The sequence below is a fragment of the Hippocampus comes genome, unplaced genomic scaffold (assembly GCF_001891065.2).
Source record: "Hippocampus comes isolate QL1 unplaced genomic scaffold, H_comes_QL1_v1.1 scaffold133, whole genome shotgun sequence".
NCBI classification, from domain to species: domain Eukaryota; kingdom Metazoa; phylum Chordata; class Actinopteri; order Syngnathiformes; family Syngnathidae; genus Hippocampus; species Hippocampus comes.
This window is the reverse complement of record NW_017805150.1, coordinates 249,019-269,650: the sequence shown is the minus strand read 5'-3', so window position 1 is coordinate 269,650 and position 20,632 is coordinate 249,019. Positions and strand designations below refer to the sequence as shown.

General features: G+C 45.8%; 3 protein-coding genes across 11 annotated transcripts in view; 2 read left to right on the top strand and 1 right to left on the bottom strand.

The window, feature by feature from the left end:
• Window positions 1-673: 673 nt before the first annotated feature.
• LOC109514791 (CD302 antigen-like) lies at window positions 674-5,409 on the top strand. Of its 3 annotated transcripts, none has more exons than XM_019868170.1 (6): window positions 674-848; window positions 1,742-1,875; window positions 2,009-2,119; window positions 2,527-2,709; window positions 3,448-3,465; window positions 3,571-5,409. In XM_019868170.1, the coding sequence occupies exons 1-6, from the start codon at window positions 760-762 to the stop codon at window positions 3,771-3,773; spliced, it is 738 nt and encodes a 245-aa protein (XP_019723729.1). In that variant the 5' UTR covers window positions 674-759; the 3' UTR covers window positions 3,774-5,409. The 3 variants fall into 3 exon arrangements, with proteins under 3 accessions (XP_019723729.1, XP_019723726.1, XP_019723727.1); XM_019868167.1 differs by having other exon boundaries at window positions 677-848; window positions 3,445-3,465; XM_019868168.1 differs by having other exon boundaries at window positions 678-853; window positions 1,750-1,875; window positions 3,445-3,465.
• A 761-nt stretch (window positions 5,410-6,170) lies between these two features.
• LOC109514792 (WD repeat, SAM and U-box domain-containing protein 1-like) lies at window positions 6,171-10,156 on the top strand. 2 transcript variants are annotated; one of them, XM_019868172.1, is made up of 5 exons: window positions 6,171-6,520; window positions 7,069-7,098; window positions 8,321-8,506; window positions 8,768-8,902; window positions 9,873-10,156. In XM_019868172.1, the coding sequence occupies exons 1-5, from the start codon at window positions 6,442-6,444 to the stop codon at window positions 10,034-10,036; spliced, it is 594 nt and encodes a 197-aa protein (XP_019723731.1). In that variant the 5' UTR covers window positions 6,171-6,441; the 3' UTR covers window positions 10,037-10,156. The 2 variants fall into 2 exon arrangements, with proteins under 2 accessions (XP_019723731.1, XP_019723730.1); XM_019868171.1 differs by lacking the exons at window positions 6,171-6,520; window positions 7,069-7,098 and having other exon boundaries at window positions 7,809-8,506.
• A 265-nt stretch (window positions 10,157-10,421) lies between these two features.
• The window catches only part of LOC109514790 (protein TANC1), a 77,629-nt gene continuing 67,418 nt past the window's right edge, over window positions 10,422-20,632 (bottom strand). For 3 of the 6 annotated variants that reach the window (XM_019868162.1, XM_019868164.1, XM_019868165.1), the window contains 9 exons: window positions 18,051-18,184; window positions 17,536-17,659; window positions 16,767-16,942; window positions 16,496-16,628; window positions 14,448-14,477; window positions 14,236-14,327; window positions 12,857-13,003; window positions 12,655-12,755; window positions 10,422-12,387 (listed from right to left, as the gene is read on the bottom strand). In XM_019868162.1, the coding sequence (XP_019723721.1) occupies window positions 11,307-12,387; window positions 12,655-12,755; window positions 12,857-13,003; window positions 14,236-14,327; window positions 14,448-14,477; window positions 16,496-16,628; window positions 16,767-16,942; window positions 17,536-17,659; window positions 18,051-18,184 (2,018 nt within the window). In that variant the 3' untranslated portion in view covers window positions 10,422-11,306. Of the gene's footprint in view, window positions 12,388-12,650; window positions 12,756-12,856; window positions 13,004-14,235; window positions 14,328-14,434; window positions 14,478-16,495; window positions 16,629-16,766; window positions 16,943-17,535; window positions 17,660-18,050; window positions 18,185-20,632 lie in introns of those variants that run through there. The other 3 variants (XM_019868163.1, XM_019868166.1, XR_002168053.1) reach the window with 3 other exon arrangements.

Below are 20,632 nucleotides of genomic sequence, written 5' to 3'. Positions count from 1 at the left end.
GGGCAGTGTCCTGGTATTTTTTTTATTTTTAAATGCATGTTCTTATAATACAGATGCCATGATTGTACAAGGGCGTCTCTTCCAAAAAGAATTGGTCAGAGGCGTTCTGGTGTCATCGGCTTTTAAAAAATCCTGTTCTGATTCGGCAAAATTGAAGACGTAATTCTAATTATTGTAGTTAGTTATTGTAGTTTTCCAGTTTCAAACTTACATTTCCAACTATATTGCGAGTGATTATTTTTTCTGGAATCTCTGTATTCATAAGAAACTGCGTGACCGCAGTAAATAATAAAGCTGTTTCCAATTTTCGTATTGTCTTTTTGAGCTTTGAACGCGTCATTTGACATTGCAATTTCTGCACCGTTGTTGTGGTTGTTTTTAGGTTCTTGTTAACGTTTACAGACGCACCTAGTGCGTTTCTGGGCTGTGTTAATCTATAAACAATGTAAAAACACAACGAAATGTAAAAGGGCAATTTGACATCAAGTTGGATGACATTTTGTCCACGTTCAAATCATCTTGTACTACGCTTAAAAAAATGAGTCGGCTACAAAATGCAATGCACGCTTTGTTGAGGGGGAAACGTGATGCTTATTGTCTTTTTCTTTCTTTCTTTTTAACACTAGTTATGTCACACTACTGAACGTTCTGGTTTCCCCCTCCGCAGGCATGTTTGGTCCGAACTGGTGGGCGGGGCGATCTCTCCGTGCAGAAGAAACAAGTGGGGAGTTTTGCTGCTTCTTGTGGCTCTTTTCTGTCATGGAGTTGCCGCAGAAAAATGGTCGTCGTGCTGCGTCCCTGACGTGCTGCTTGTGTGTGCTTCTTCTGCAGCTGCAGGCGGCTTGGACTGGAGGTAAGGACCGCGGCGAACTTCGTCCGACGTACTTTCGTTATAACGCAATGATGACACTCGACACTGTCTTGATTACGTGCAGTTCATGGGCCTCTTTTTCTGCGTGATAACTTGTCTTGTTTTTTTTTTGGTTGTGAAAGTTAAAGCATTTCCAAAACGTCTGCCAAAATGTCGACGCTGTTGTTTACTCTGCAGTCAAGTTTTGGAACCATCGTTGTGTGGTTTCAAATTGCACAATTTCCTGTTAACTGGCCGTTAATCCCTTTAAGATTTCTCTTTTGTCGCCATACAAGCGTTACGACAAAAACAAGGCATTTGAATGGCCTAACGAGATAAATTTACCACTGTTGGTTTAACGTTGGGCGATTTCTTCATCTATTGAGATTACCGTGTCATAAATCAGTATTACCTATCAAAGAGTGATAGCTGCAATTTTGGAATTAATGTCGGGATCATACCTGTTTAATCATCCGAAACTTCCGAGTTGTGAAGCTCCAGCGAACGAAAAATGACTTAAATAGCTCGCACATCAGGTTTTAATGCCCTTCGAAGGATGTTTAGTTCTCATTATAATTTCCGAAACGTTGAGTATAACTGACAACTGCAAAAGTGGGATTACCGCGGAGCAGTTAGAGAAGTTTAAATGGTTTAACTAATCCGGATCATTTTAAGCAGATTTACTCGCATCAAGAAATAAACTAATCGGTTGTTGGAATTATCGTCTTTAAGGGTATTAAACAGTGAACGTTTGTCACAAGTGGCATCATAGATGCGACTGGGAAAGCATTTTCTCGATTGGAAGCCCTTTCGGTTTTTGTCCCTAAAGGGCCATACAGTTGAGTTTTTACCTTGACAAAACACCGCCTGAAAGTTTTCCCATCATGCTCTCTCCGCAGACTGTCCCTCCGATGGACGCACCTGGGTGCCCTTTAAAGACAGATGCTACCACTTTGTCCACGGAGAAGAAGACAAACTCAAAGTGTATAATTTTGAGAGTGCCAAAAGCCTCTGCCCACACTCTGGTACGTCCAAAATTTAGTATTCACAATGACACGGCTGTCATGCTTTTTTTTGGGGGGTGGGGTGGGAATCAATGTCGGTTGCAGGTGTTCCTACTGTTGTGGCTAGTCAGTGTATGTCTTTTTTTTTTTTCAGAGCTGCTGTCCATCCAGAGCGCTGAGGAGAATGACTTTGTGGTTAAATATAGTCCCGAGGTGTGGAAAGGCGAAGTCAACGTGTGGCTCGGAATGTATTACGATACAAACAGTAAGTGTCATGTGACCGCAAACTTGTGGAAAGATGCGGGCTTGTTGCCAAGATCAACTTTTTGGGTTGTTCCCTAAATGCAATTTTATTCTCGTACAGAACAGGGATGGAAGTTCAAAGTTTTCATATGTTTTTCCTGGTCTCATTTGTTTATTGAGTTTTTTTTATATAAGCTCACTAATTGTGATTTAGACTTTTGGTTTTCGTCAAAGAACAAGTAAAAAGCAACTTCCCACCCCACCCAGCTCACTGTACATCCTGACACAGCTTCAGGATATCCTTTTTTTTCTCATAATGGAGGCACAAAATTTTTTTTTTCAGCATTTAGGAAGTGAAAGATGCGCATCAGTGATTTGTTTGAGCAGTAGTCCAGTAGTATTTGTGCTGACGCAAATCACTCTTACCAGGTGAAGGCATGATGTGGTTCGACGAAGAGCCGGTCAAGTTTACCAACTGGGAACCGGGCTCGTCCCCGTCGGACTTTGTGCCCATGGAAACGTGCGTGGCCGTGCACAGCGACACGGGCAAGTGGGAACGTGTCAGCTGCTTGGACGATCTGGAGAACGGAGTGGTCTGCGAGACGGCTCAGAGTACGGCTTCACATCTCCTTCGTACGAGACGCTGATCCATCTCTGAAGCGCTTTTTTTTTTTTTTTCACACTCATCTCTGGCCGTCAGAAAACGTTTATTAACTTCAGCGAAGTTTTCATCTAAATTGTCCACGGGTGTGAATTTAAGAATGGTTGTTGTCTTTACCAGGGGGGTGTTAAAAATGGGGGCTTCAAGATCGCATTCACTGATACAGTACTGTATTCCTCAATCAAAGTTGTTACTCACTTTGTCCACTGGAGGGCGCACTGACAACCACTTGGCTCAGATTCCAGACTTGAGGTGCAAAGTCAGCCGCCTCCATATAAAATGCTGCTGTCACCTTTGCACCGTGAAGAATGCACTCCTGTGAAAATGAGTCCCCTCTCTAGAAATATTTCTACTTTTATGTGCAAGTTGCGCCTGTGGAAACGAAAAACAAAAAAACAAAACAAAAATGTCCAGTGGCAAGCTCAAGAGGATGACTCAAAAAAAAAAAAAAATGTCCAGTGGCAAGCTAAAGAGGATGACTGTACATACCATCATGACCCTCGACCCCAAGGAACCAAACTCGGCACACTTCATTCCGTACATGCTTATCAATCATGGCGCAAACTCCCTTCGATTCAGATTTCTTGCTCCGAAATGGAACAGTGACGTCTTGTACCATTTCTTTTTTTTTGACCGTTAATTCCCTGAACCATCTTGATACTCACGGTTGGCCTTTGTTTTTTCAGAAGCAGATCAAGCCAAAAAAAGTATGGTTCTTTTTTTCCCCCCACTGCACACACACACATTTTAAATACTATTTGTATTGAGTGATCACATACCTGCGTTGTCGATTGACGCCCCCCTCCCAACAGAATCCAGCGGACTGCTGTCTGGCCTAGTCATTCTCTGCATAATCGCCATCGTGGCCGTCTCCGTCGTGCTGTGGTTCCTGCACCAGCGGCAGCATCCGGGCTCCTCGGTCGTCACGGGGTTCGAGTACCACCCGCCGTTCAGAGCGCCCGACGGCGACCGCTCCTGCCTGGTGGAGGCTGAGGAGTTAGACGGTGGGCCGTAGAGGGACGTTCCCTTCCGTCCAATACGCCGCGCGCGCGGGACAGTGCCAAATGTTTTTGACTCGGAATGTGAGATTTGCAACGACAGTAGTAGCTACACTAACAAGCATTCATTAGACAGTACATCGGAGTGGCCGTTTGATTATTCATCAGGCATTAGTCTTGCTAGAATCGAAACTTTTGGTGAGACCATTTTCAATATTTAGCATTTAGATGGGAAAAGAACCTCGAATAAGCTAAAACGTGATCCTCTCATCAGCAAAATTGAGAGTCGCTGAGAAGTTCAAGCAAATGTCTTCTCAATACATGTTTGACCTGTGAAAAGATACCAGATTTGCTTCCAGCCTCGAATGGCTGGAATTAATAAATACGGCGTCCCACACCGCGACCAGAGCCGCTAACAAGCTAGCTTGCAGGCTAACTACACCAAGGCTGTGTCCAAATTCACAGGCTGGGTCCTCCGAAGGACGGCAGGACATCAATTCCGGCGCGACTCGACCGCACATGGTGTCCAAATCCACATTCAGCCTGCCCAAAATTTGACTCGGTTTCTGCGGTCCAAGGAGCCTTTGAAGGTGTCAAAGGATCCAACCTGCAAATTGTCTTGCTAGTATTTGAAAACCCCATACGGTCGAGCGGCGCCGGAACTGACGTCACGCGGCTGAAAAACGCGGCCTTCCAAAGACTCAGCCTGTGAATTTGGACACAGCCCAAGTGTGTACCCGAGTGCCCTTTTGCCACGCCCAGAAAAAAAAAAAAAAATCAGAAAAACTGAATCATGAAAATCAGTTTCGACCTATATCGCCGCGATTCAGTACTATGTAGTTGACCGCCTTCTCACATGTTATCAGCAGTTATCATCAGACAGGAACAAATCTCTGAAATCACTTTACAGGATCTGGGAGGAAAAATATTATGACCATGTGTGTTAATGCTGTGGAGCTTTGTTTTTTTTTTTTTTTTTAATAACCGCTTCAGTGTTTTTACTTGTTTTGAGAACTGCATCGGGGTTTACGACATCGGTTCCTTGCCCCTGAAATACGACACCCTCTGTTCCCGCCTTGAAAAAGCTTTCGGTTACAAACTATGCGTCCTTTGAGCTGTGACAAAATGATCATCTTTCTTTTCCATCTGTCGAGAACACGGTTGGTTTCATTTCTGAATAATCGGTTATGTGACCGCTTTCGAAAAGTGCGAAGGTTGCCAATGAGGCGCACAAAGGAGAAAAGGCCAAAGCAACAACAAGGGCAATTTTTGCATTGTTCCACTGACTTCCTGAACAGTTCCGACTCATCCCCCCCCTCATTTTTTTTCGACTTCAAGCCAACCCAAAGTATGACTAAATGCTTGGCTTCACCCAACGGCTGCTTTTTTTTTTTTTTTTTTGCACAGCAATCAAACGCTCGTCATGTTTGTGCTCTTGAATCAGTAGATCGAAAGTGAATTTTGTGCAATGAAAAGGTTGGCTCTTGTTCTTCAAAATGTTTTGTACCCCAATCCCATTTGAGCATAGACATGATCGAAATGTGCTGTGTGATCAGAATATTTCATAATTAGGACTGTGCTTCCATATGATGCTTTTGTGCAATTTATTTGGACATGCGTCAAAGCACAATCTGAGCCCTGCTCCTCCATCATTAAAAAAAAAAAAAAAAAAAAAAGGTTAAAAGGACCCGTTGGGGTGTGTGTGTGTGTGTGTGTGTGTGTGTGTGTGTGTGTGTGTGTGTGTGTTTTGCTGGCCCTCAGCATGTGTTGTGAAGCTCCTCCACACACTCTCCAGTCAGTCTGCTCCAGTTCTGTGCTGTGCCTTCTCCTCTGATGGCCAACTTGTTGTTTCCGGGTGAGTGAGAAACACACACACACACACACACACACACACAAAGACGAAGTAAAAATAAAGAACTCAGATCATGTGGTTGCACAAGTGTGCCCACCTACTTTCGAATTGGGGGTCACGTTCACACTTCTCTGAGATGGCAGATGGCAATTCCCTAATTACGCCACAAGAGGGCGCTGTTTTGTTGTGTTCATCCTGTCTTTCATCAGCTCTTCCTGCCCAAATTGAGAAATACACACTCCTGAGTCGTAATTCTTGCGTATTAATTCTCATCGTTCCCTTTCCGTTGCATAATGTCAGTTTTTTTTAAAAATTCCTCAATACACACTCCTGAGTCGTAATTCTTGCGTATTAATTATCATTGTTCGCTTTCAGCTCAGTGGACAAAAGTGTTGCAGTTTATGTCGTGGTGAGTAGCATCCAAGTGTGTTGACTTGACGCTTGCTGTTTTTTTCTTTTTTTTGGAAAGATGACACGAGTTCTTATCCACCCACAGGGGCCAGGAACGCTACGGCAAACTTTAAAACAGCACGACAGGTAGAAAACAAAAAACACCGCAGCTCCATCTTCCCTCTCCGCTGCAGCACACACACAGACCTTTCATATCAAAATACACTTGATTGTTAATTTTCTTCTTGCGGCGAAGCACCAGCGTGCTCCATCGCTGAAGCGTATCGGCCAGCTGAGTCCTTTCAAGTCCTTCTCGGGATTAAGATGTGAAAGTGGATTTTTTTTTGGGGGGGGGGGTGCGGGGGGGTGCTGATCTCTTTGTGTGCCACTCACTTACCCGTCCATCCTGTAGGTACGTGACTGCAGTGGCTCTGTCTCCCAGCATGCCCTGCGTCATGGCCACTGGCTCCATGGACCGAACCGTCAACGTGTGGATGCAACGAGACAGACACGGCGTAACAGGTCAACAACAGTACATATGGATCATATTATTTTGTGTTATTTGTTATTTTATTATTGACATGAATGGGTTTTATTTTGTTTTTTTTATACTTAAATTTGGGGGTATTTTTTTCAAATGTATTTGATGATTATTATCCCAACCTCCAAGGCACATGCGTACCTTACATTCTGTATGATCGGCAACAGGTGAATTGCACCTTGTGCCTGTCACTATAGGTTGCCGGCAAGATAGATGACACAAAGCTTTTCTGTTGTAAATTAATAAAAAAAAGGGAGGGGGGGGGCGTGTGGATGTGATTTGAATGTTGTACAGCTAAGATTCTGTGTGTCAGACTGCAGCTGTGTGACGCATGCGTGTGATGTTTTATGGTGCAAACCTTTTAGATCATGTTGTATTTTCCAAGCGAGCGCAACGGAAAACGCTTGCGAATCCTAAAGCGGCTTTAATGTCCATTTGCCGTCAGATTCAAAGAATATTCCACTTGCTCGTGTCAATGTGGTTCTTATTTCTAAGTGATAAATGTATTCTCCTTCTTTTCTGTCTGCAGGAGCTGAGCTGGAGCAGACTGCTTGCCAGGGTCAATATACACTCGCATTATTATAACTGCATATACTCTATTATGCTCATGTTGCATGCCCACAATGCAATGGTTAGCTTCAGATTTTCCAGGGATGGTTCAATGGTGATTGTTAGCCTTGTGTGGTGGCATCACAAAAAAATCCCCCCCCCCCCAAGAAAAAAATAATTGGCTGTCACCTGCGGTAGGCTTCATTTTTCCTGTAATCCAAATGAAGATTAGTCAATTGACTCAATAGCTGTACCTAATGTTGTGTCCTGCGATTTGAAGCGCACACACGCACGGTGACGTCAGTTTCGTCTGCATCTGTTCGAGTGATTTTTAAATGAAAAAAGTCTGAGGTTTGCTGCTGGCACAACGAGTCCATGACTCAGACTTGCAGACTCGAAGACTCCACACGCCATCATTGGGGCCAGGAGAGCTTGGGTGCTCCCGGTGGTGGCGACTTGTTGTCGGCACCTCCTGTGCTTCTTTAATAATGATGAAACGATTTCATGATGGTGACGATGATATGCAGAATGCAAACGAATTAAGAGCTTAAGTTACATGGAGTTAGTGTGCACTGAAGCTCATCTATGGGTTAGCGACCAGTTACTAGCTAGCACTCGGAGTAAACAGCTTGCCATTTATTCCACATTTCCTGACCACTTACTCAACAGTTCAAGACACTGTGGTTAAGTTAAAACCAAATGGCCACGTTAACTTACCAGATATGAAATAAGCATCGCAAACATTCCTGATGATGTCCACGGTCAAGTCTGGGCTTGGTTTAATAACTTGCAGTCACAGGTTCCAAAATGGAGTGTTTCCTCTTCCGTACAAACAACATCACGAACATGCTACAATTGCTTGAGAATATTCAAAAAGTATGACAACTCCACGCAAAAAAATTTAAAAAATCCTGACAGGCATCACGCATCTCTCATCAATTTGAGACAATGATGCGCGCGCGGTCTTTGATGACGTAACGGAAAAATGGACTGCTAATGCTACATTCGAGAAAAAGGGGAAATCGGATTTTTCTGACGTCTGACTAAGAAAAGTGGAATCCCTTTATTTACATAAATAAAATACATTATGAAAAAGGTTTGCTGGAGTCTAAAATGTGTTTCGATGAACCAACGCTGGCAAGGTGTGTGCAATTATAACTCTGGTGTTCGGACTTTCAGAATGTGTTTCCATGTACATGATATCAATTTCAACCATTTTGCGTGCTTCTCAGGAAGGAAGCCTCCATCTCGCTCTTCGCGACTGCTCCTCCCCGATTGGTCGCAGGAGGACGTGCACCAGGCTTGGCTACACGAAGAAGGATTGGTCGACGAGCTGGCCGTTGTCTTTCGAGGCAACGATTTGGACGGCGCCAAATTCGCCCAGCTGAGCGAGGCGACGGCCTTGGAGATGGGAATCGGTGAGTGGGAGAGCGCGTAAGCGTGTGTAGCGCACGCACACCGAGACGCGCAGAGATGGCGGGAATGAAAAATCTTTGATCCTGAAATGACAAGCCGGCATTTGGAAAGCATAAACATAAGCAGCTTTCGTCACTGCTCTGATTATCCGATGACACACTCACAAAGAAAAACTCACAAGAAATGCAGAAGCGCACACCCACACAAAGTACGATTACTTTTGTCACCTCTGATGTCAATCGTACTGCGTTGATGTCTTTCAGAGTCGCTGGGGGTCCGCCGTGGCCTCCTGAGAAGACTGGAGACCCTGAAGGTGGAGCACAACGCTTGCGACTGCCCCGATGAGTTTGTGTGTCCCATCGGCAGAGAACCGATGAGGGATCCCGTCATCGCCGCAGGTGAGGTGTGACTCACGCGCTGCCTCGCAACTCTTCTGAGTTGGTCGGGAAAAGCGGAAATCCACGAGGATTTGAGATCCACCAATTGCGGCAAACCACTACTTTTGTCTAAATCAAGCCTCTCCACTCACATCAACATTAGTGTACAGCACCAAGATGTCGGAACATGGCGGCAAAGCACTACTTTTGTCTGAAATATTCTCACATCAACATAGTTCCTCAGCGACAAAAAGTTCCACTTTTGTCTTAATGAAGCTCCTCCCCTCACTGAAACATGAATCCTTGGCACCAAGCTACCACAAGATGGCAGCAAAGCACTAATTTTGTCGATATTAAGCTCTTCTTCTCACATCCACTGTATTCATATGGCACAAAGATGTCACAACATGGTGGCAAACCACTACTTTTATCTAAATGAATTCACTCAACTCACTGATATAGTTCCTTGGCGAAAAAGCACTACTTCTGTTGAAATGAAGCTCCTCAAGTCATATCTTCATAGTTCCTTCGTGACAAAGTCCTACTTCTGTCATAATGGAACTCCTCCCCTCACTTTGACATACAGTTGCTCCTCGGAACCAAGAATGCACCGGATGGCAGAAAAGGACAAAAAAAAAAAAAAAAAAAAAAAAAACAATTTCAAAATGAAGCTCCTCACCTCACTTTGACATACTTTGTTGTTCCTTAGATACCACAAGATGTTAGCAGAGCAGAACTTCTGCCTAAATGGAGCTCCTCAGCTCCCTTCAGCACCGTTCCTTGGGCGCCAAGATGCCAGATGGCAGCAAAGCACTACTTTTGTCTCAAAAAAACAAAAACAGTCTGACTTACTTCAACATAATTCATCTGCGCAGGACAATGGCAAAGCAATACATTGGTCTAAATAAAGCTGCACAACTCACTCCAACATAGTTCCTCTGCACCAAGATGTGAATGACAAGCGGCCTTGACTGTACCTTCCTCTCCTTAGACGGCTTTTCCTACGAGCGTGAGTCCAACGAGAGCTGGATTAGAGGCAAGAAAAGAAGCAGCCCCATGACCAATCTGCCGCTGCAGACCACACTGCTCACCCCGAACAGAGCTCTGAAGATGGCCATCAGCCGTTGGAAGTGGAGCCAGCAACAATCGTCGTGACGCGAGACCCGCACGGACCTCGAACTACGCCAAGCGTCACTTTATCATATTTAAGAAAACAATTATTATACGGTATCCACGAATGATGTCTTTGCTGCAAAAATAAGGGCCATTATGAAGAGAAGGAAAAAAAAATAGCCGACACGATCCGGACGTAACGTACACAGTTTGTGTCCGCCGTAATCACTGTCCTACAATGGTGCAGTCGGTAGTTGTAATTACAGTAAACATTGACATGAAAAATGCAGATTTGACATACCTTTAGAAGTGGTAACAATAACTCGCACACACATAACAAAATAGTCTTTTGAAGTGCGACAATGCAGGTGCTGCCAGCACATTTTCAAAACAAACATCCCCCATTTGTTTGATCACACTGCGTGGACCGTGTTTGTCATCCCTCGGTGGGGGTCTTTATTTCTCTCCCATGGTTGCCATGGCAGCAAAACTCCATTCCTGTATGCGACCACAATACTGACGAAAAAACATGGCATTGAACATCCACGTGGAAACGGAAGGAGAGATGGTGTAAACCGCAAATGGAGCATGCACTTCATTTCAATGTCTTGGGTAGCTGTGCAAAAATAACGATATAAAATATATTGCTCTTACACTGAAGCCATTGGTAAATAAATTAATCTAGACAGCAACAACAAGCAAGTAGAGAAAAAGACTTTAAACTCTGTTAATGCTGATTCAGAACATGTACAAACGTATTTAACAAATGCACGCGCGTGTCTCTTTTTTCTCCGGAGAACATTGAACACAATTTGAACAACACCGTGCATACCGATGACAACGGTCGGGATGAAAATCAACACGCCGCTCACGAAAAAGTCGCGGGTATGTTTGGTCTTTGGGGTGAAATTTCAGGATGAAGTGAAAATGCATCAGGACCTTTACAGGCGAATTTTATTTGACCGACTCGGAATGAAGAACTGCTGGAATGGAGATTGCGGGTGGTGGTATGCATGGTGAGCAGTGAGGGAAGATTGGGCGGGGTCTGGTCCAACCTTTTGGTCTTCTTTCAACTCTTGAAAGCAAATTCCATAGCGCCCACCCACCCACACACTCTCCGTTCAAGCAGTTCACCCTAAAGTCCAACAGCGCAAACTTTTTTGTGAGTCGCGCGCACAAAGCAAGAGGCGAAAGCTTGTCGAAACACAGGAATGTCCACTTGACTCTCATCCCTTCCATCAGTGCAAAGCGTCCATCTCGTAACAGAAGGTGTGGCGGACGGGCGGGGACATTTGGCACGGCTCTCCCGGGACTACACGTTGGACTCGATAAACGATCGCTTTGGTTTGATGGACGTGATGTGCAGGGCTTGGCCCGGGTTGGCCAGGGACTTGGCATCTTTGTAGCAGATGAACTTGTCAGAGTACTGCGCGGCGTGCGGCCCCCCGTTGTGTAACGGCGGCGGCGGCGGCCTGTGCTGGTCGCGGTAAGCGCCGGTGGCCATCTTCCCGAAACCGTCGTTGTCGTCGTCCTCAACGGAGTGGTTGATCCAGGCGCGGGCGGCCGGCTGCGGGTTCTGCTGCAGGAAGCGCGCCGTCTTGTCGGTGACGCCCATGAAGGGCCTGGGTTTGTACTCGCCGCCTGGCTGGCCGTGTTTGGACTTGACGTCCGGGCCCATCTTGCCGCTGTCCGACTGGCTGCCGCTGGACGCCAGGCTGCTGGTGGAGCTGGACACGCGCATGTTCCCGACGGGCTCGGCGTCCAAGTGCGTCGAGGCGGCTTTGGAGGAAAAGGACGCCGTCTCGCCAGCGTGGGTCATGACCGTCAGAGTCACGCGGTTCCCGTAGAGCGGCTCGTCGGCGGGCGCGGCGAGCGGCCCGATGTCGATCCCCGGGCCGGGCTTCAGCACGCTGGACATGTGTCGGCTCGGTAAGGGGCTGGAGGGAGCGAACTGGGCTTTGGCTCCGTGAGAGCTGGTCTTGACGATTTGGGCCTGCTTGGTGGGCTGCAAAAGCAAACCTTGTGGGTGGTCCCGAGGGTAGCGCTGAGGAGGAAGCCTGCCCGGGTGATGACCGGCGTTGGTCCCCAGCGACCGGCACCGCATGCGCTCGTCTTCCTCGTCTTCTTCCTCCTCGCCGCCGCGTCTTTGGCTCCACTCCGATGACTCCTCCCGGGTGTCATCGCGCTCCCGGTCCGAATCGTGGCCGCCCGCCGCCTGCGGGGTGCCGCTGATGCCACCGACCGCTCCCTCCGGGCCACCACCTTTGGAGGTCTGCGCCCGCTGCATCTGCTTACACTCGTCCTCCACCCGGGCCAGCAAGCGACGGATCTCGCGGTTGTTGGGACACAACTTGGCGGCGTCGTGCAGGTCAGCCAGGGCGGCAGCAAACTGTCTGGAAGGCACATTGGTTGGAATTGCCATTAATCGCAAATTTTTGGGGGGCACGTTTTGTGTGTTTGAGTGTAATTTGACTTTCAACCACTAGATGGAAGCATCGTATTTTGTTTGACTGTAAATCCGATTTACGAAGAAGTAATTCAGCTCAGCATAGTTTTTACTGAAGATTGTTGAACATCACAATACTCTTCAATTCTGCTTTTTACACCGACGGGAAGAGACGGCTAGATTCATTTTAGAATCGACATGATGAATCGTTTACCTGCTGCTCCTTTTAGCTCGTGCGCGGGCATAATAAGCTTCATAGGATTTTGGTTTCAGCTCCAGTGCTTTTGTCGCAAACTCCTCAGCCATCCCAAAGTCCTGCGACAATGAGGCCACTCATTGTTAATTCAACCATTTTCTTCCAAAAAAGAAACGCGCGACACTCACAAGTGCTAAGGAAGATCAAAATTCCATCTTACGTTTGTTTTTCTGCGGCAGCGGGAGAGGTTGAGGTAGAGGGAGACCCTCAGGTCTTTGAAGGCCTTCAGGTCGTCTCCAAAGCCCTCCCTGGGAAACTTCCTCAAAGCGTACTGGTACCGCTGAGCCGCCTCCTTCATCTTGCCTTTCTGGAGGACACATTAAGGCACAAACATGGTGAGCGAGACCAGGAAGGAGGCTCAGGGCCAAACACATGCACGCCGGATTGCCACTTGGTATCTCACAGAGCTGCGCATCGATAAGCCAAATGGAGTGAAGACATGTCCAAGAAACCTGGGATCTTTCCAAACTCTTGACTAGGAAAAGTACGTGAGGAAAGCGCAAACTCGATGAACCCTGATTTAAAATGGGAGGAATATGACTTCATTGAAGAATGGCCAAATAACTCTTCCGTTATACAGTATGTATGCATTTCGTTTTTATTTCCAAATACAGCACAGAATTTATGGATGAACTCAAGAGTTTATCTTTTTATTTATTTTCTGGACTACCATTAGGATATTAGCACTAGCTGCAACGCGAGTTCCCAGTTGTGAAATAAAGGTGTGTTTTTTTTTTTTTTTTTTTTTTTTTTTTTGTGTATTGTATCAGGGTGGCCCGGTGTGCAGTGGTTAGCACGTCGACCTCACAGTGCAGAGGTCGTGGGTTCGATCCCGCCTTCCTGTGCGAAGTTTTCTCCGGGTACTCCGGTTTCCACCCACTTTCCAAAAACATGCATGGCAGGCTGATTGAACACTCTACATTGTCCCTCGGTGTGAGTGTGAGCGCGGATGTTTGTTCATCTCTGTGTGCCCTGCGATTGGCTGGAAACCGGTTCAGGGTGTCCTCCGCCTACTGCCCCAAGACAGCTGGGATAGGCTCCAGCACCCCCCGCGACCCTTGTCAGGATAAAGCGGTTTGGAAAATGGATGGATGGATATTTTGTACCACGGGTGACTACATTATAAAAACTGTAGTTTTGACGATGGCCATGACTTCCGACAGCCAAAATTAGCGCTTCACAAACTCGCATCCGTGTTTGTGTTTAGCGCTTTGAGGTGAAGATGTTTGAGCTTCAGACTTCCCAGCAATGGCATAAAAGAGACTCGTCAGGCTGGCAGCTTTAACCTTTCTGCTCCTACGCCGTCAAATGTCAAAGCATCGATCGGGCACCCTCTGAAAAAAATAGCCGGGACACCTCCGTCCGTTCTTTCAAATTCGCAATTTTCTACTACGTTGAATCAGCGCTGGGGACTGTACTGTACCGTAGTGCCTGTATTTCTAGTCAAGTACGAATGGGTATTTTTGGCACCTGTGTTCTTCATGTTCCAGTGACAAGCAGAACTCGGGTCAAAACAGGCAACGTGTTCTCCAAGTGTACCTTGTAAAGCAGGTTCCCCTCCTCCATGAGCTTCTGAAGCAGGATGATGAGGATGTCAGGCTTGGAGGTGGCCATGGCCCAAGCGGCGTTGCCTGCGCAAGAGGAGGAAGCGAGACTAGACGTTAGGTCGCTCGCGTCGGAGCCATCGCCGGCGCTTCCTGTATTTTGACTGCAAATTGTCACGGTAAGGTAAAGTTACCTAAAGATTGTACCTGATCGATCGTAAGGAGACGTTCTGTGACCTTAGTTTAGTGGCAGCGGGTTGGGAAAGAGTTAGCAGAGGGGAAAAGGGAGAGGTCACGCACATATCCAAACTCTCTTTCAAGCAGCGATTCTCAAAAGTGTGGTCTGACAAGTCCCACCAGAGCAGGGGTGGCCAAAGTTGTTTCATCCAGCCCACCCACGCGTTTGCATTTAACAGAATTAATAATTAGACTTTTTTTTCTTAAACTTGCCTAATTAAATGTTTTTATTAATTTTGTAGGGTTTTTTTTTTCTTTCATAACGTTCTCTTATGGCACATCACATAATTAATTTATTCATGGAAAAAAATACATTATGAAAAAAAGATCAACTTAATTTTACACCTAATTTTTAAAAAGCATTTCTTCATTAAATAGTTGGTTACTTTTTAATAATTAAAAAAAAAAAATTAAAATTAATTTAATATTTTTCGGGAAAAATCCACAAAAGATGTTCTTAATTTATTATTTCAAAAGCATAATCACAATGTGTTTTGGTCAATTAATTTTGAATACAATGGACATTTGTTTATTTGATTATGTACTGTATTAAATAATTGGTTAATGGTCTGTAATATCTTCATTCATCACAATGAAATGAATTAGAAATAATACATCCAATGGTGAGAATGTATTATTATTTTCTTATGAAAAAAAATTTTGCAACCACATTTTACAAACAATTTGTACCGTCCAACTGAAGTCAAAAAGTGGCCCAGCGAAAGGATTACTCCTACTTATCTTAATTACAGTTCAGTTGTATTTCACTTTCAAGTCCAATACATTTGCATTTCAACCACTGGAACCGATTCTGAATGAATCAATCAATGTTTGAGTACAGTTACATCACGCTACTGCGCGGCTTACAACAACATCAAACACACTTTTTCGGAACCAAATCTACTTTGAGGTGGTTCTTGATGTCAGAGGTTTGAGAACCACTGCTTTGAAGACTTTCGCGCCATGCAAACATGCTGAGAGAAAGTTCAAAAGTTTGCCAATGGCGGAGCGCCGTGCAGATAAGTCGCAGCGCCAGATAACGTCACATGGGTCGTTACGGTGATAAGACGCATTCTAAACTTAGCCCGGCAGCACATCAGGGAGCAAAGAAAGGACACATATGTACACAGCAACACACACATATACACATATATGGACACGCAGAGCCAACTGCCAGCGAATGGATGCCATGTTTTTGCGCCGCATTCCACCAAATTAGTGTGAGCTTATTTTGAGAGCCTCGAGATACTGCGCAAACAAAAGACCGAAGCAAACGACTTGTATTGACATTTCTCAGGACCAAGTTTGGCAAAAATGTTTCACACACATGCACAAGACTGGTGTGTCTGTTTTTCAATTTTTTTTTCCTCAGATTATTTTCCCCCATCATAAATAATTTTTTTTTTTTTTTTTTTAGGAAAACATCCCTTTTTTAGCAGGAACCATATTTGGTAACTTGAGTCAATATGGAAGCCAAATGCAGGTGCATCTCAAGAAGTTGCTTTGCTAGTTCAAGACAAAAAGTGAAACGTGAAGAGAGTTCATTGGAGGAAAACAATTTTGAAAAACATAATCCCTACCTAATTTCGACATTCAATTGAGTTTTAATTATTTAAAAAAAAAAAGTCATTTCTTGAGATGGTAAATTAGTTTGTTTTTTGGTTGTGGTTGGCTGTATCCAATTTATTATACTGTTCGAGACCACTTCAAGGTTAAACAATTCATCAAAAGAAAAATAAGAGGACTTAATGTGCTTTGCGTCCCAATCCAAAAAAAAAAAAAAAAAAAACGATGACAGAAAATGACTCCCACTCATGTTTCTTGGCGTCTCATTGGAGGTTTGTTGGCATGACCTGACTATTTTGCTGTGGGATTTTTTTCCACAGCTGTCAATTAAATTCTTAATTCCATAGCGGGTTGAACTGATTAGTTGGTTGGTCAACGTTTACATCTTGAAGTCGGGTTTGGCCATTCATAGTTATAAAAAAAAACATAAAAACACAAAAAAAACACCCTACCCAGCTTGGCCCCTTTCTTCAGCAGCGTGACCACCACAGACGTGTTCCGACATCCGATGGCTCGGTCCAGAGGCCGCATGCCACTGTAGTCCACATGCTCCACCACCGCTCCTCTTTCCACCAAATACTGGACCTAAAGGAGGCGCCGCGCTAGTTAAAGGACCGCGTCCGGCTAACTAATAGGCAGCAGTGTGTGCTCAATAACGGCGAGAGTGTTCGGGTCAATGCGATTACGCCAGTCACGTGTGTTCGGGAGTGTACGGCCACGTACGATTTCCGCATCTCCGAAAAAGGCGGCCAAGTCCAGGGGAGTTCGTCCGTTTTTATCGGTGTGGTCAATCACGGAGCCTTTCTCCACCAAAAGCTGCACGACGTTCTTATGTCCTTTTAAACACGCCCAGCTGAGGCCCGTCAGACCCTCCTTGTCCATGGAGGTCAGAGACGCACCTTTGAAGACACACGACACTCACAATCACGTTCCCGTCTTCGAGTATTCCTGTGAGTCCAAGAATTGATTGGAAAGTCTTAACAGGAGGTGTGCAAAGCTCATTGACATTATCCGCCCTCCTGTCATTTATAAAAACAGATTGGGCGTCAGTTAGTATGATTATTTTTTTACATTGTGCTCTAGATGCCCGAGCCACCCGGGAGCAGGAGTTTCACATCTAAGCAACCAGGAAGCTGCGGTAATATTGGATGTTCTTCGCAGAGGATAAAGAATAGATGCCTGTGAGTTGTATTCTGTTGTCCATCCAAAGGTGTTGCCGCATGTTTGCCTTCAAACAATTGCTGCTTTTAGGGTTAGAACGATAATTTAGTACATTTTTCCCATTGTACTTTCAAAACCTTTTGGCAGTCTTTTCATTCATCCTGCTTTCATGCTGGGCTTTGTCTTGATTTCCATCTTGTTTTGAATCATGATTTCATTGTTTCTTAAAGCATGGCAGATCTGCCTTTATTGTGCTACGACGGGGGCCATCCACGTCACATTTCCTTGGGTGTGCTTTGACTCATGAAGGCGGTGTCGCCTCGCAGCTCACCTTTAGAGAGCAGAAAGTCAACGGTGCTCAGGTGACCCTCACAGGCCGCCACCATCAGTAACGTTCTGCCCTGCTTGTCGCTGACGTTAATGTCGGCGCCGTGCTGCAGCAGCAGCTCCGCAATCTAGGAGAGAGCACGTCAGATGAACACGTCACGGCGGGAGTTGCACCGCGGGTCAAAGTGACACATGTCGGATTTGGCTGCGTTGACAGCGGCGGAACAAAAACACCTTTACACTGGAATACTAGGAATGAACTGGAATTGAAGTAGATCAATAAGTTAACGCTGCCATTAGCTCATTCGAATTGTGTCACTCGAACCACGCGGCGTCAGTCCAGCTGAGGTTCACAATGACACTAGCGCTGGTTCGCAGTAGCCTACATGCTAACTCGATCTTGTGAGCGAATGCTGTGAACAAGCTTATTAGACGCAGCGAGCGTTCAAGAGCGTCAAGTGGAGCGACAGAAGCGCGAATCAATGGTTGCCGTGGATACGGAGGCGACGTTGGCCTCACCTGCCAGTGCCCCTGTCTGACGGCGCAGAATAGCGGAGACACCCCCCGCCGGTTGACCTGCTGCACCGTCACCCCCTGCTCGAGCAGAAAGCCGCACACCTCCATCTTGCCTCGGCCGGCGGCTGCCGTCAACGCTGAGGGGCAGACAGAGGACACGGCGCGCTTTACTTTGCGAGCCCTTATTTTTGAGTTCAAAGGCGCGCTTGCGAAAGGTGTTTAACTGAGGTTGAACGTGTCCTGCTTTCATATCGTTCAAAAGTTACTCCCTGCTTTGTTTCGGTGTAATGGAGGCTATTTTAAACAGCGGTTGTCCCATATGGCCGTAATTTGAGAAGATGAAAGGACCAAATGGGTAAGGATAAGACACACACACACACACACACACGCGCACACGCACACACACGCACACACACACACGCACGCACGCACGCACGCACGCACGCACGCACGCACGCACGCACGCACGCACGCACGCACGCACGCACGCACGCACGCACGCACGCACGCACGCACGCACGCACGCACGCACGCACGCACGCACGCACGCACGCACGCACGCACGCACGCACGCACACACACACACACACACACACACACAAAAAGCTGGTCGCTGTCTGTACACGGGACAACAAAAATGTGGTAATTGCACAGTGGAGAAGATCTTGGAACCAAATATATTCTGTAATATACAAAAGTTGCACCAAAAAAAAAAAAAAGTAATAAAATGAGATACTATGTAAAGATTTTAACAGTTTGTGAATCATGTTTAAGGTTTCATGCATTCAGTCAATGGGTATTGAGTATTTGGTGTATGTGCCTTGGCCCTCAGAGGGCAGCGTAAAACAAGGTCAGACGACGCGTAGATTTGATGCGCAGAAGACGACCGTCCCAACTAAATTCCGTTGATAGCGGTTGTTTTCCACTGAGGATAAAGAATATATGCCCTGTGTGTATTTTTCTATTTTCTCTCTCGATGTGTTGCTGCATTGTTTGTGTTCAAATATCACCGTTTTGCATTAGAAGACTGACATAAATGGTATTCATTAGCCTGTCAATTTTTAAAATTAATCAGTTGATTAATTGCTTATTGCATTTTTACTCTGCCAAATATCGGTATCGGTATCACAAGGTATCACAATCCTTGGATCAGCTATCAGTTCCGACACGACTGCGCCCAAAATGTCAAAACAGTCAAATGAACACCTCTCGTACAGTGTCGATCAAAACTGAAAAATGTTTTGGTCCCCCCCCCCCCCACCCTCATCCTAGTGACCCACCGATGAAGCCCACCTTCTTGGCCAGGAGGTTCTGAATCACTAGCTAAGAACGCGGCTGTGATTGCTTGCTCCAGCCAGAATCCCATTACCATCAAATTGCGCAGCCAGAGCCTGAACTCATCACAGGTAAATAACCGGCAAGATTAAATGACAATCTCAATCATGCAAACACTCTGTTCCGGCAAAGGCTTCCGAGCGGTGACAAGTGCTCGAATCGCTGTGATTTTTCTCAAGGTTCCGAACAAAAGATTTCATCCCCGGAATGAATTACACAAGCGTCTTTCATGCAAAACACACAAAGTCCCCTGATCCTCTGGCACCATGCGACAAAATAAAGGCAACGTACAAAATATTCGCCGCCGCTTTCTTTGAACCGATTCTATGCGGTGCGCTGAAGGGAGTCGATCCCCGCGAAGCAAATCATCTCTCTTTGCATCACGGCGAAGCATCCGGAGAGGAAGCGGGCGCAGATGTGCAATCCAATCATGCTCCGCTCAACAGTAGGAGACACGGCGGGCCGATTTGCATGGAGATGAAAAGAGCGTTTTGTTTTAAATAGGTGATACGCACCCGTAAAGGTACCGCCTGGAATGGCATCCAATATGAGCCCTATTCCCCCTTGGCGACAATGTTCAGAAACAGAGAAGCTCAAATGTAACAGTGCGTTTAGTATCGCGGTTTGGGTTTGCGGTAATGTGGAGGTGAATCGTATTTTTACGATGACGTTCCCATCATGTCGCTAAATGAAGAAATACACAATGTAATTATCTACCGCAACGGAATTGAATGTCAAGAGATTACGCAGACACGTGAACTTAAATGGGAAGTCAACCCAAATATTTTCATGACAAGAATATGTTCAATGCACCTTCACAAGTCTGAATGCGGCATTCTGATTCATATTGCGTTTGTGGAATACGAGTGACGCAGCGAAATCCACCCGTTCGTATTCATCTCGGGGGGGTGGGGGGCGGCCATTTTGGGGGCGGGAGTGTCAACTTTTTCTTGTAATCCGATTATTCGAGTTATTCGATTCATCGCTTCAGCCCCACTATCTGCCCGAATCTGAATTAAAATACATTTAACCATTCACAGACCTCCAAAAATGTATATCCACTTTTATGTCTATCCGAGTTGTAATCTTCCCTTACGTGAGCAACACAAGTGTAACGACAGGGTCATTTCATCTGACCTTCGACCCGTAATACTGGCGGCAATATGTAGTTTCAGTCCCCGCTAGGCTACGACACAGCGGCAGCCCATTTTCCACGAATAACGATGGGCTCCCGGTGGTTTCCAAATAAG

Coding starts and splice junctions, on each gene's coding strand:
- LOC109514791 (XM_019868167.1), top strand. CDS start 760: ATGGAGTTGCCGCAGAAAAATGGTCGTCGTGCTGCGTCCCTGACGTGC. Junction 1,876..2,008: donor AAGCCTCTGCCCACACTCTG/GTACGTCCAAAA, acceptor TTTTTTTTTCAG/AGCTGCTGTCCATCCAGAGC. Junction 2,710..3,444: donor GGTCTGCGAGACGGCTCAGA/GTACGGCTTCAC, acceptor TTGTTTTTTCAG/AAGCAGATCAAGCCAAAAAA.
- LOC109514792 (XM_019868171.1), top strand. CDS start 8,176: ATGAAAAAGGTTTGCTGGAGTCTAAAATGTGTTTCGATGAACCAACGC. Junction 8,507..8,767: donor GGCCTTGGAGATGGGAATCG/GTGAGTGGGAGA, acceptor GATGTCTTTCAG/AGTCGCTGGGGGTCCGCCGT. Junction 8,903..9,872: donor GGATCCCGTCATCGCCGCAG/GTGAGGTGTGAC, acceptor TCCTCTCCTTAG/ACGGCTTTTCCTACGAGCGT.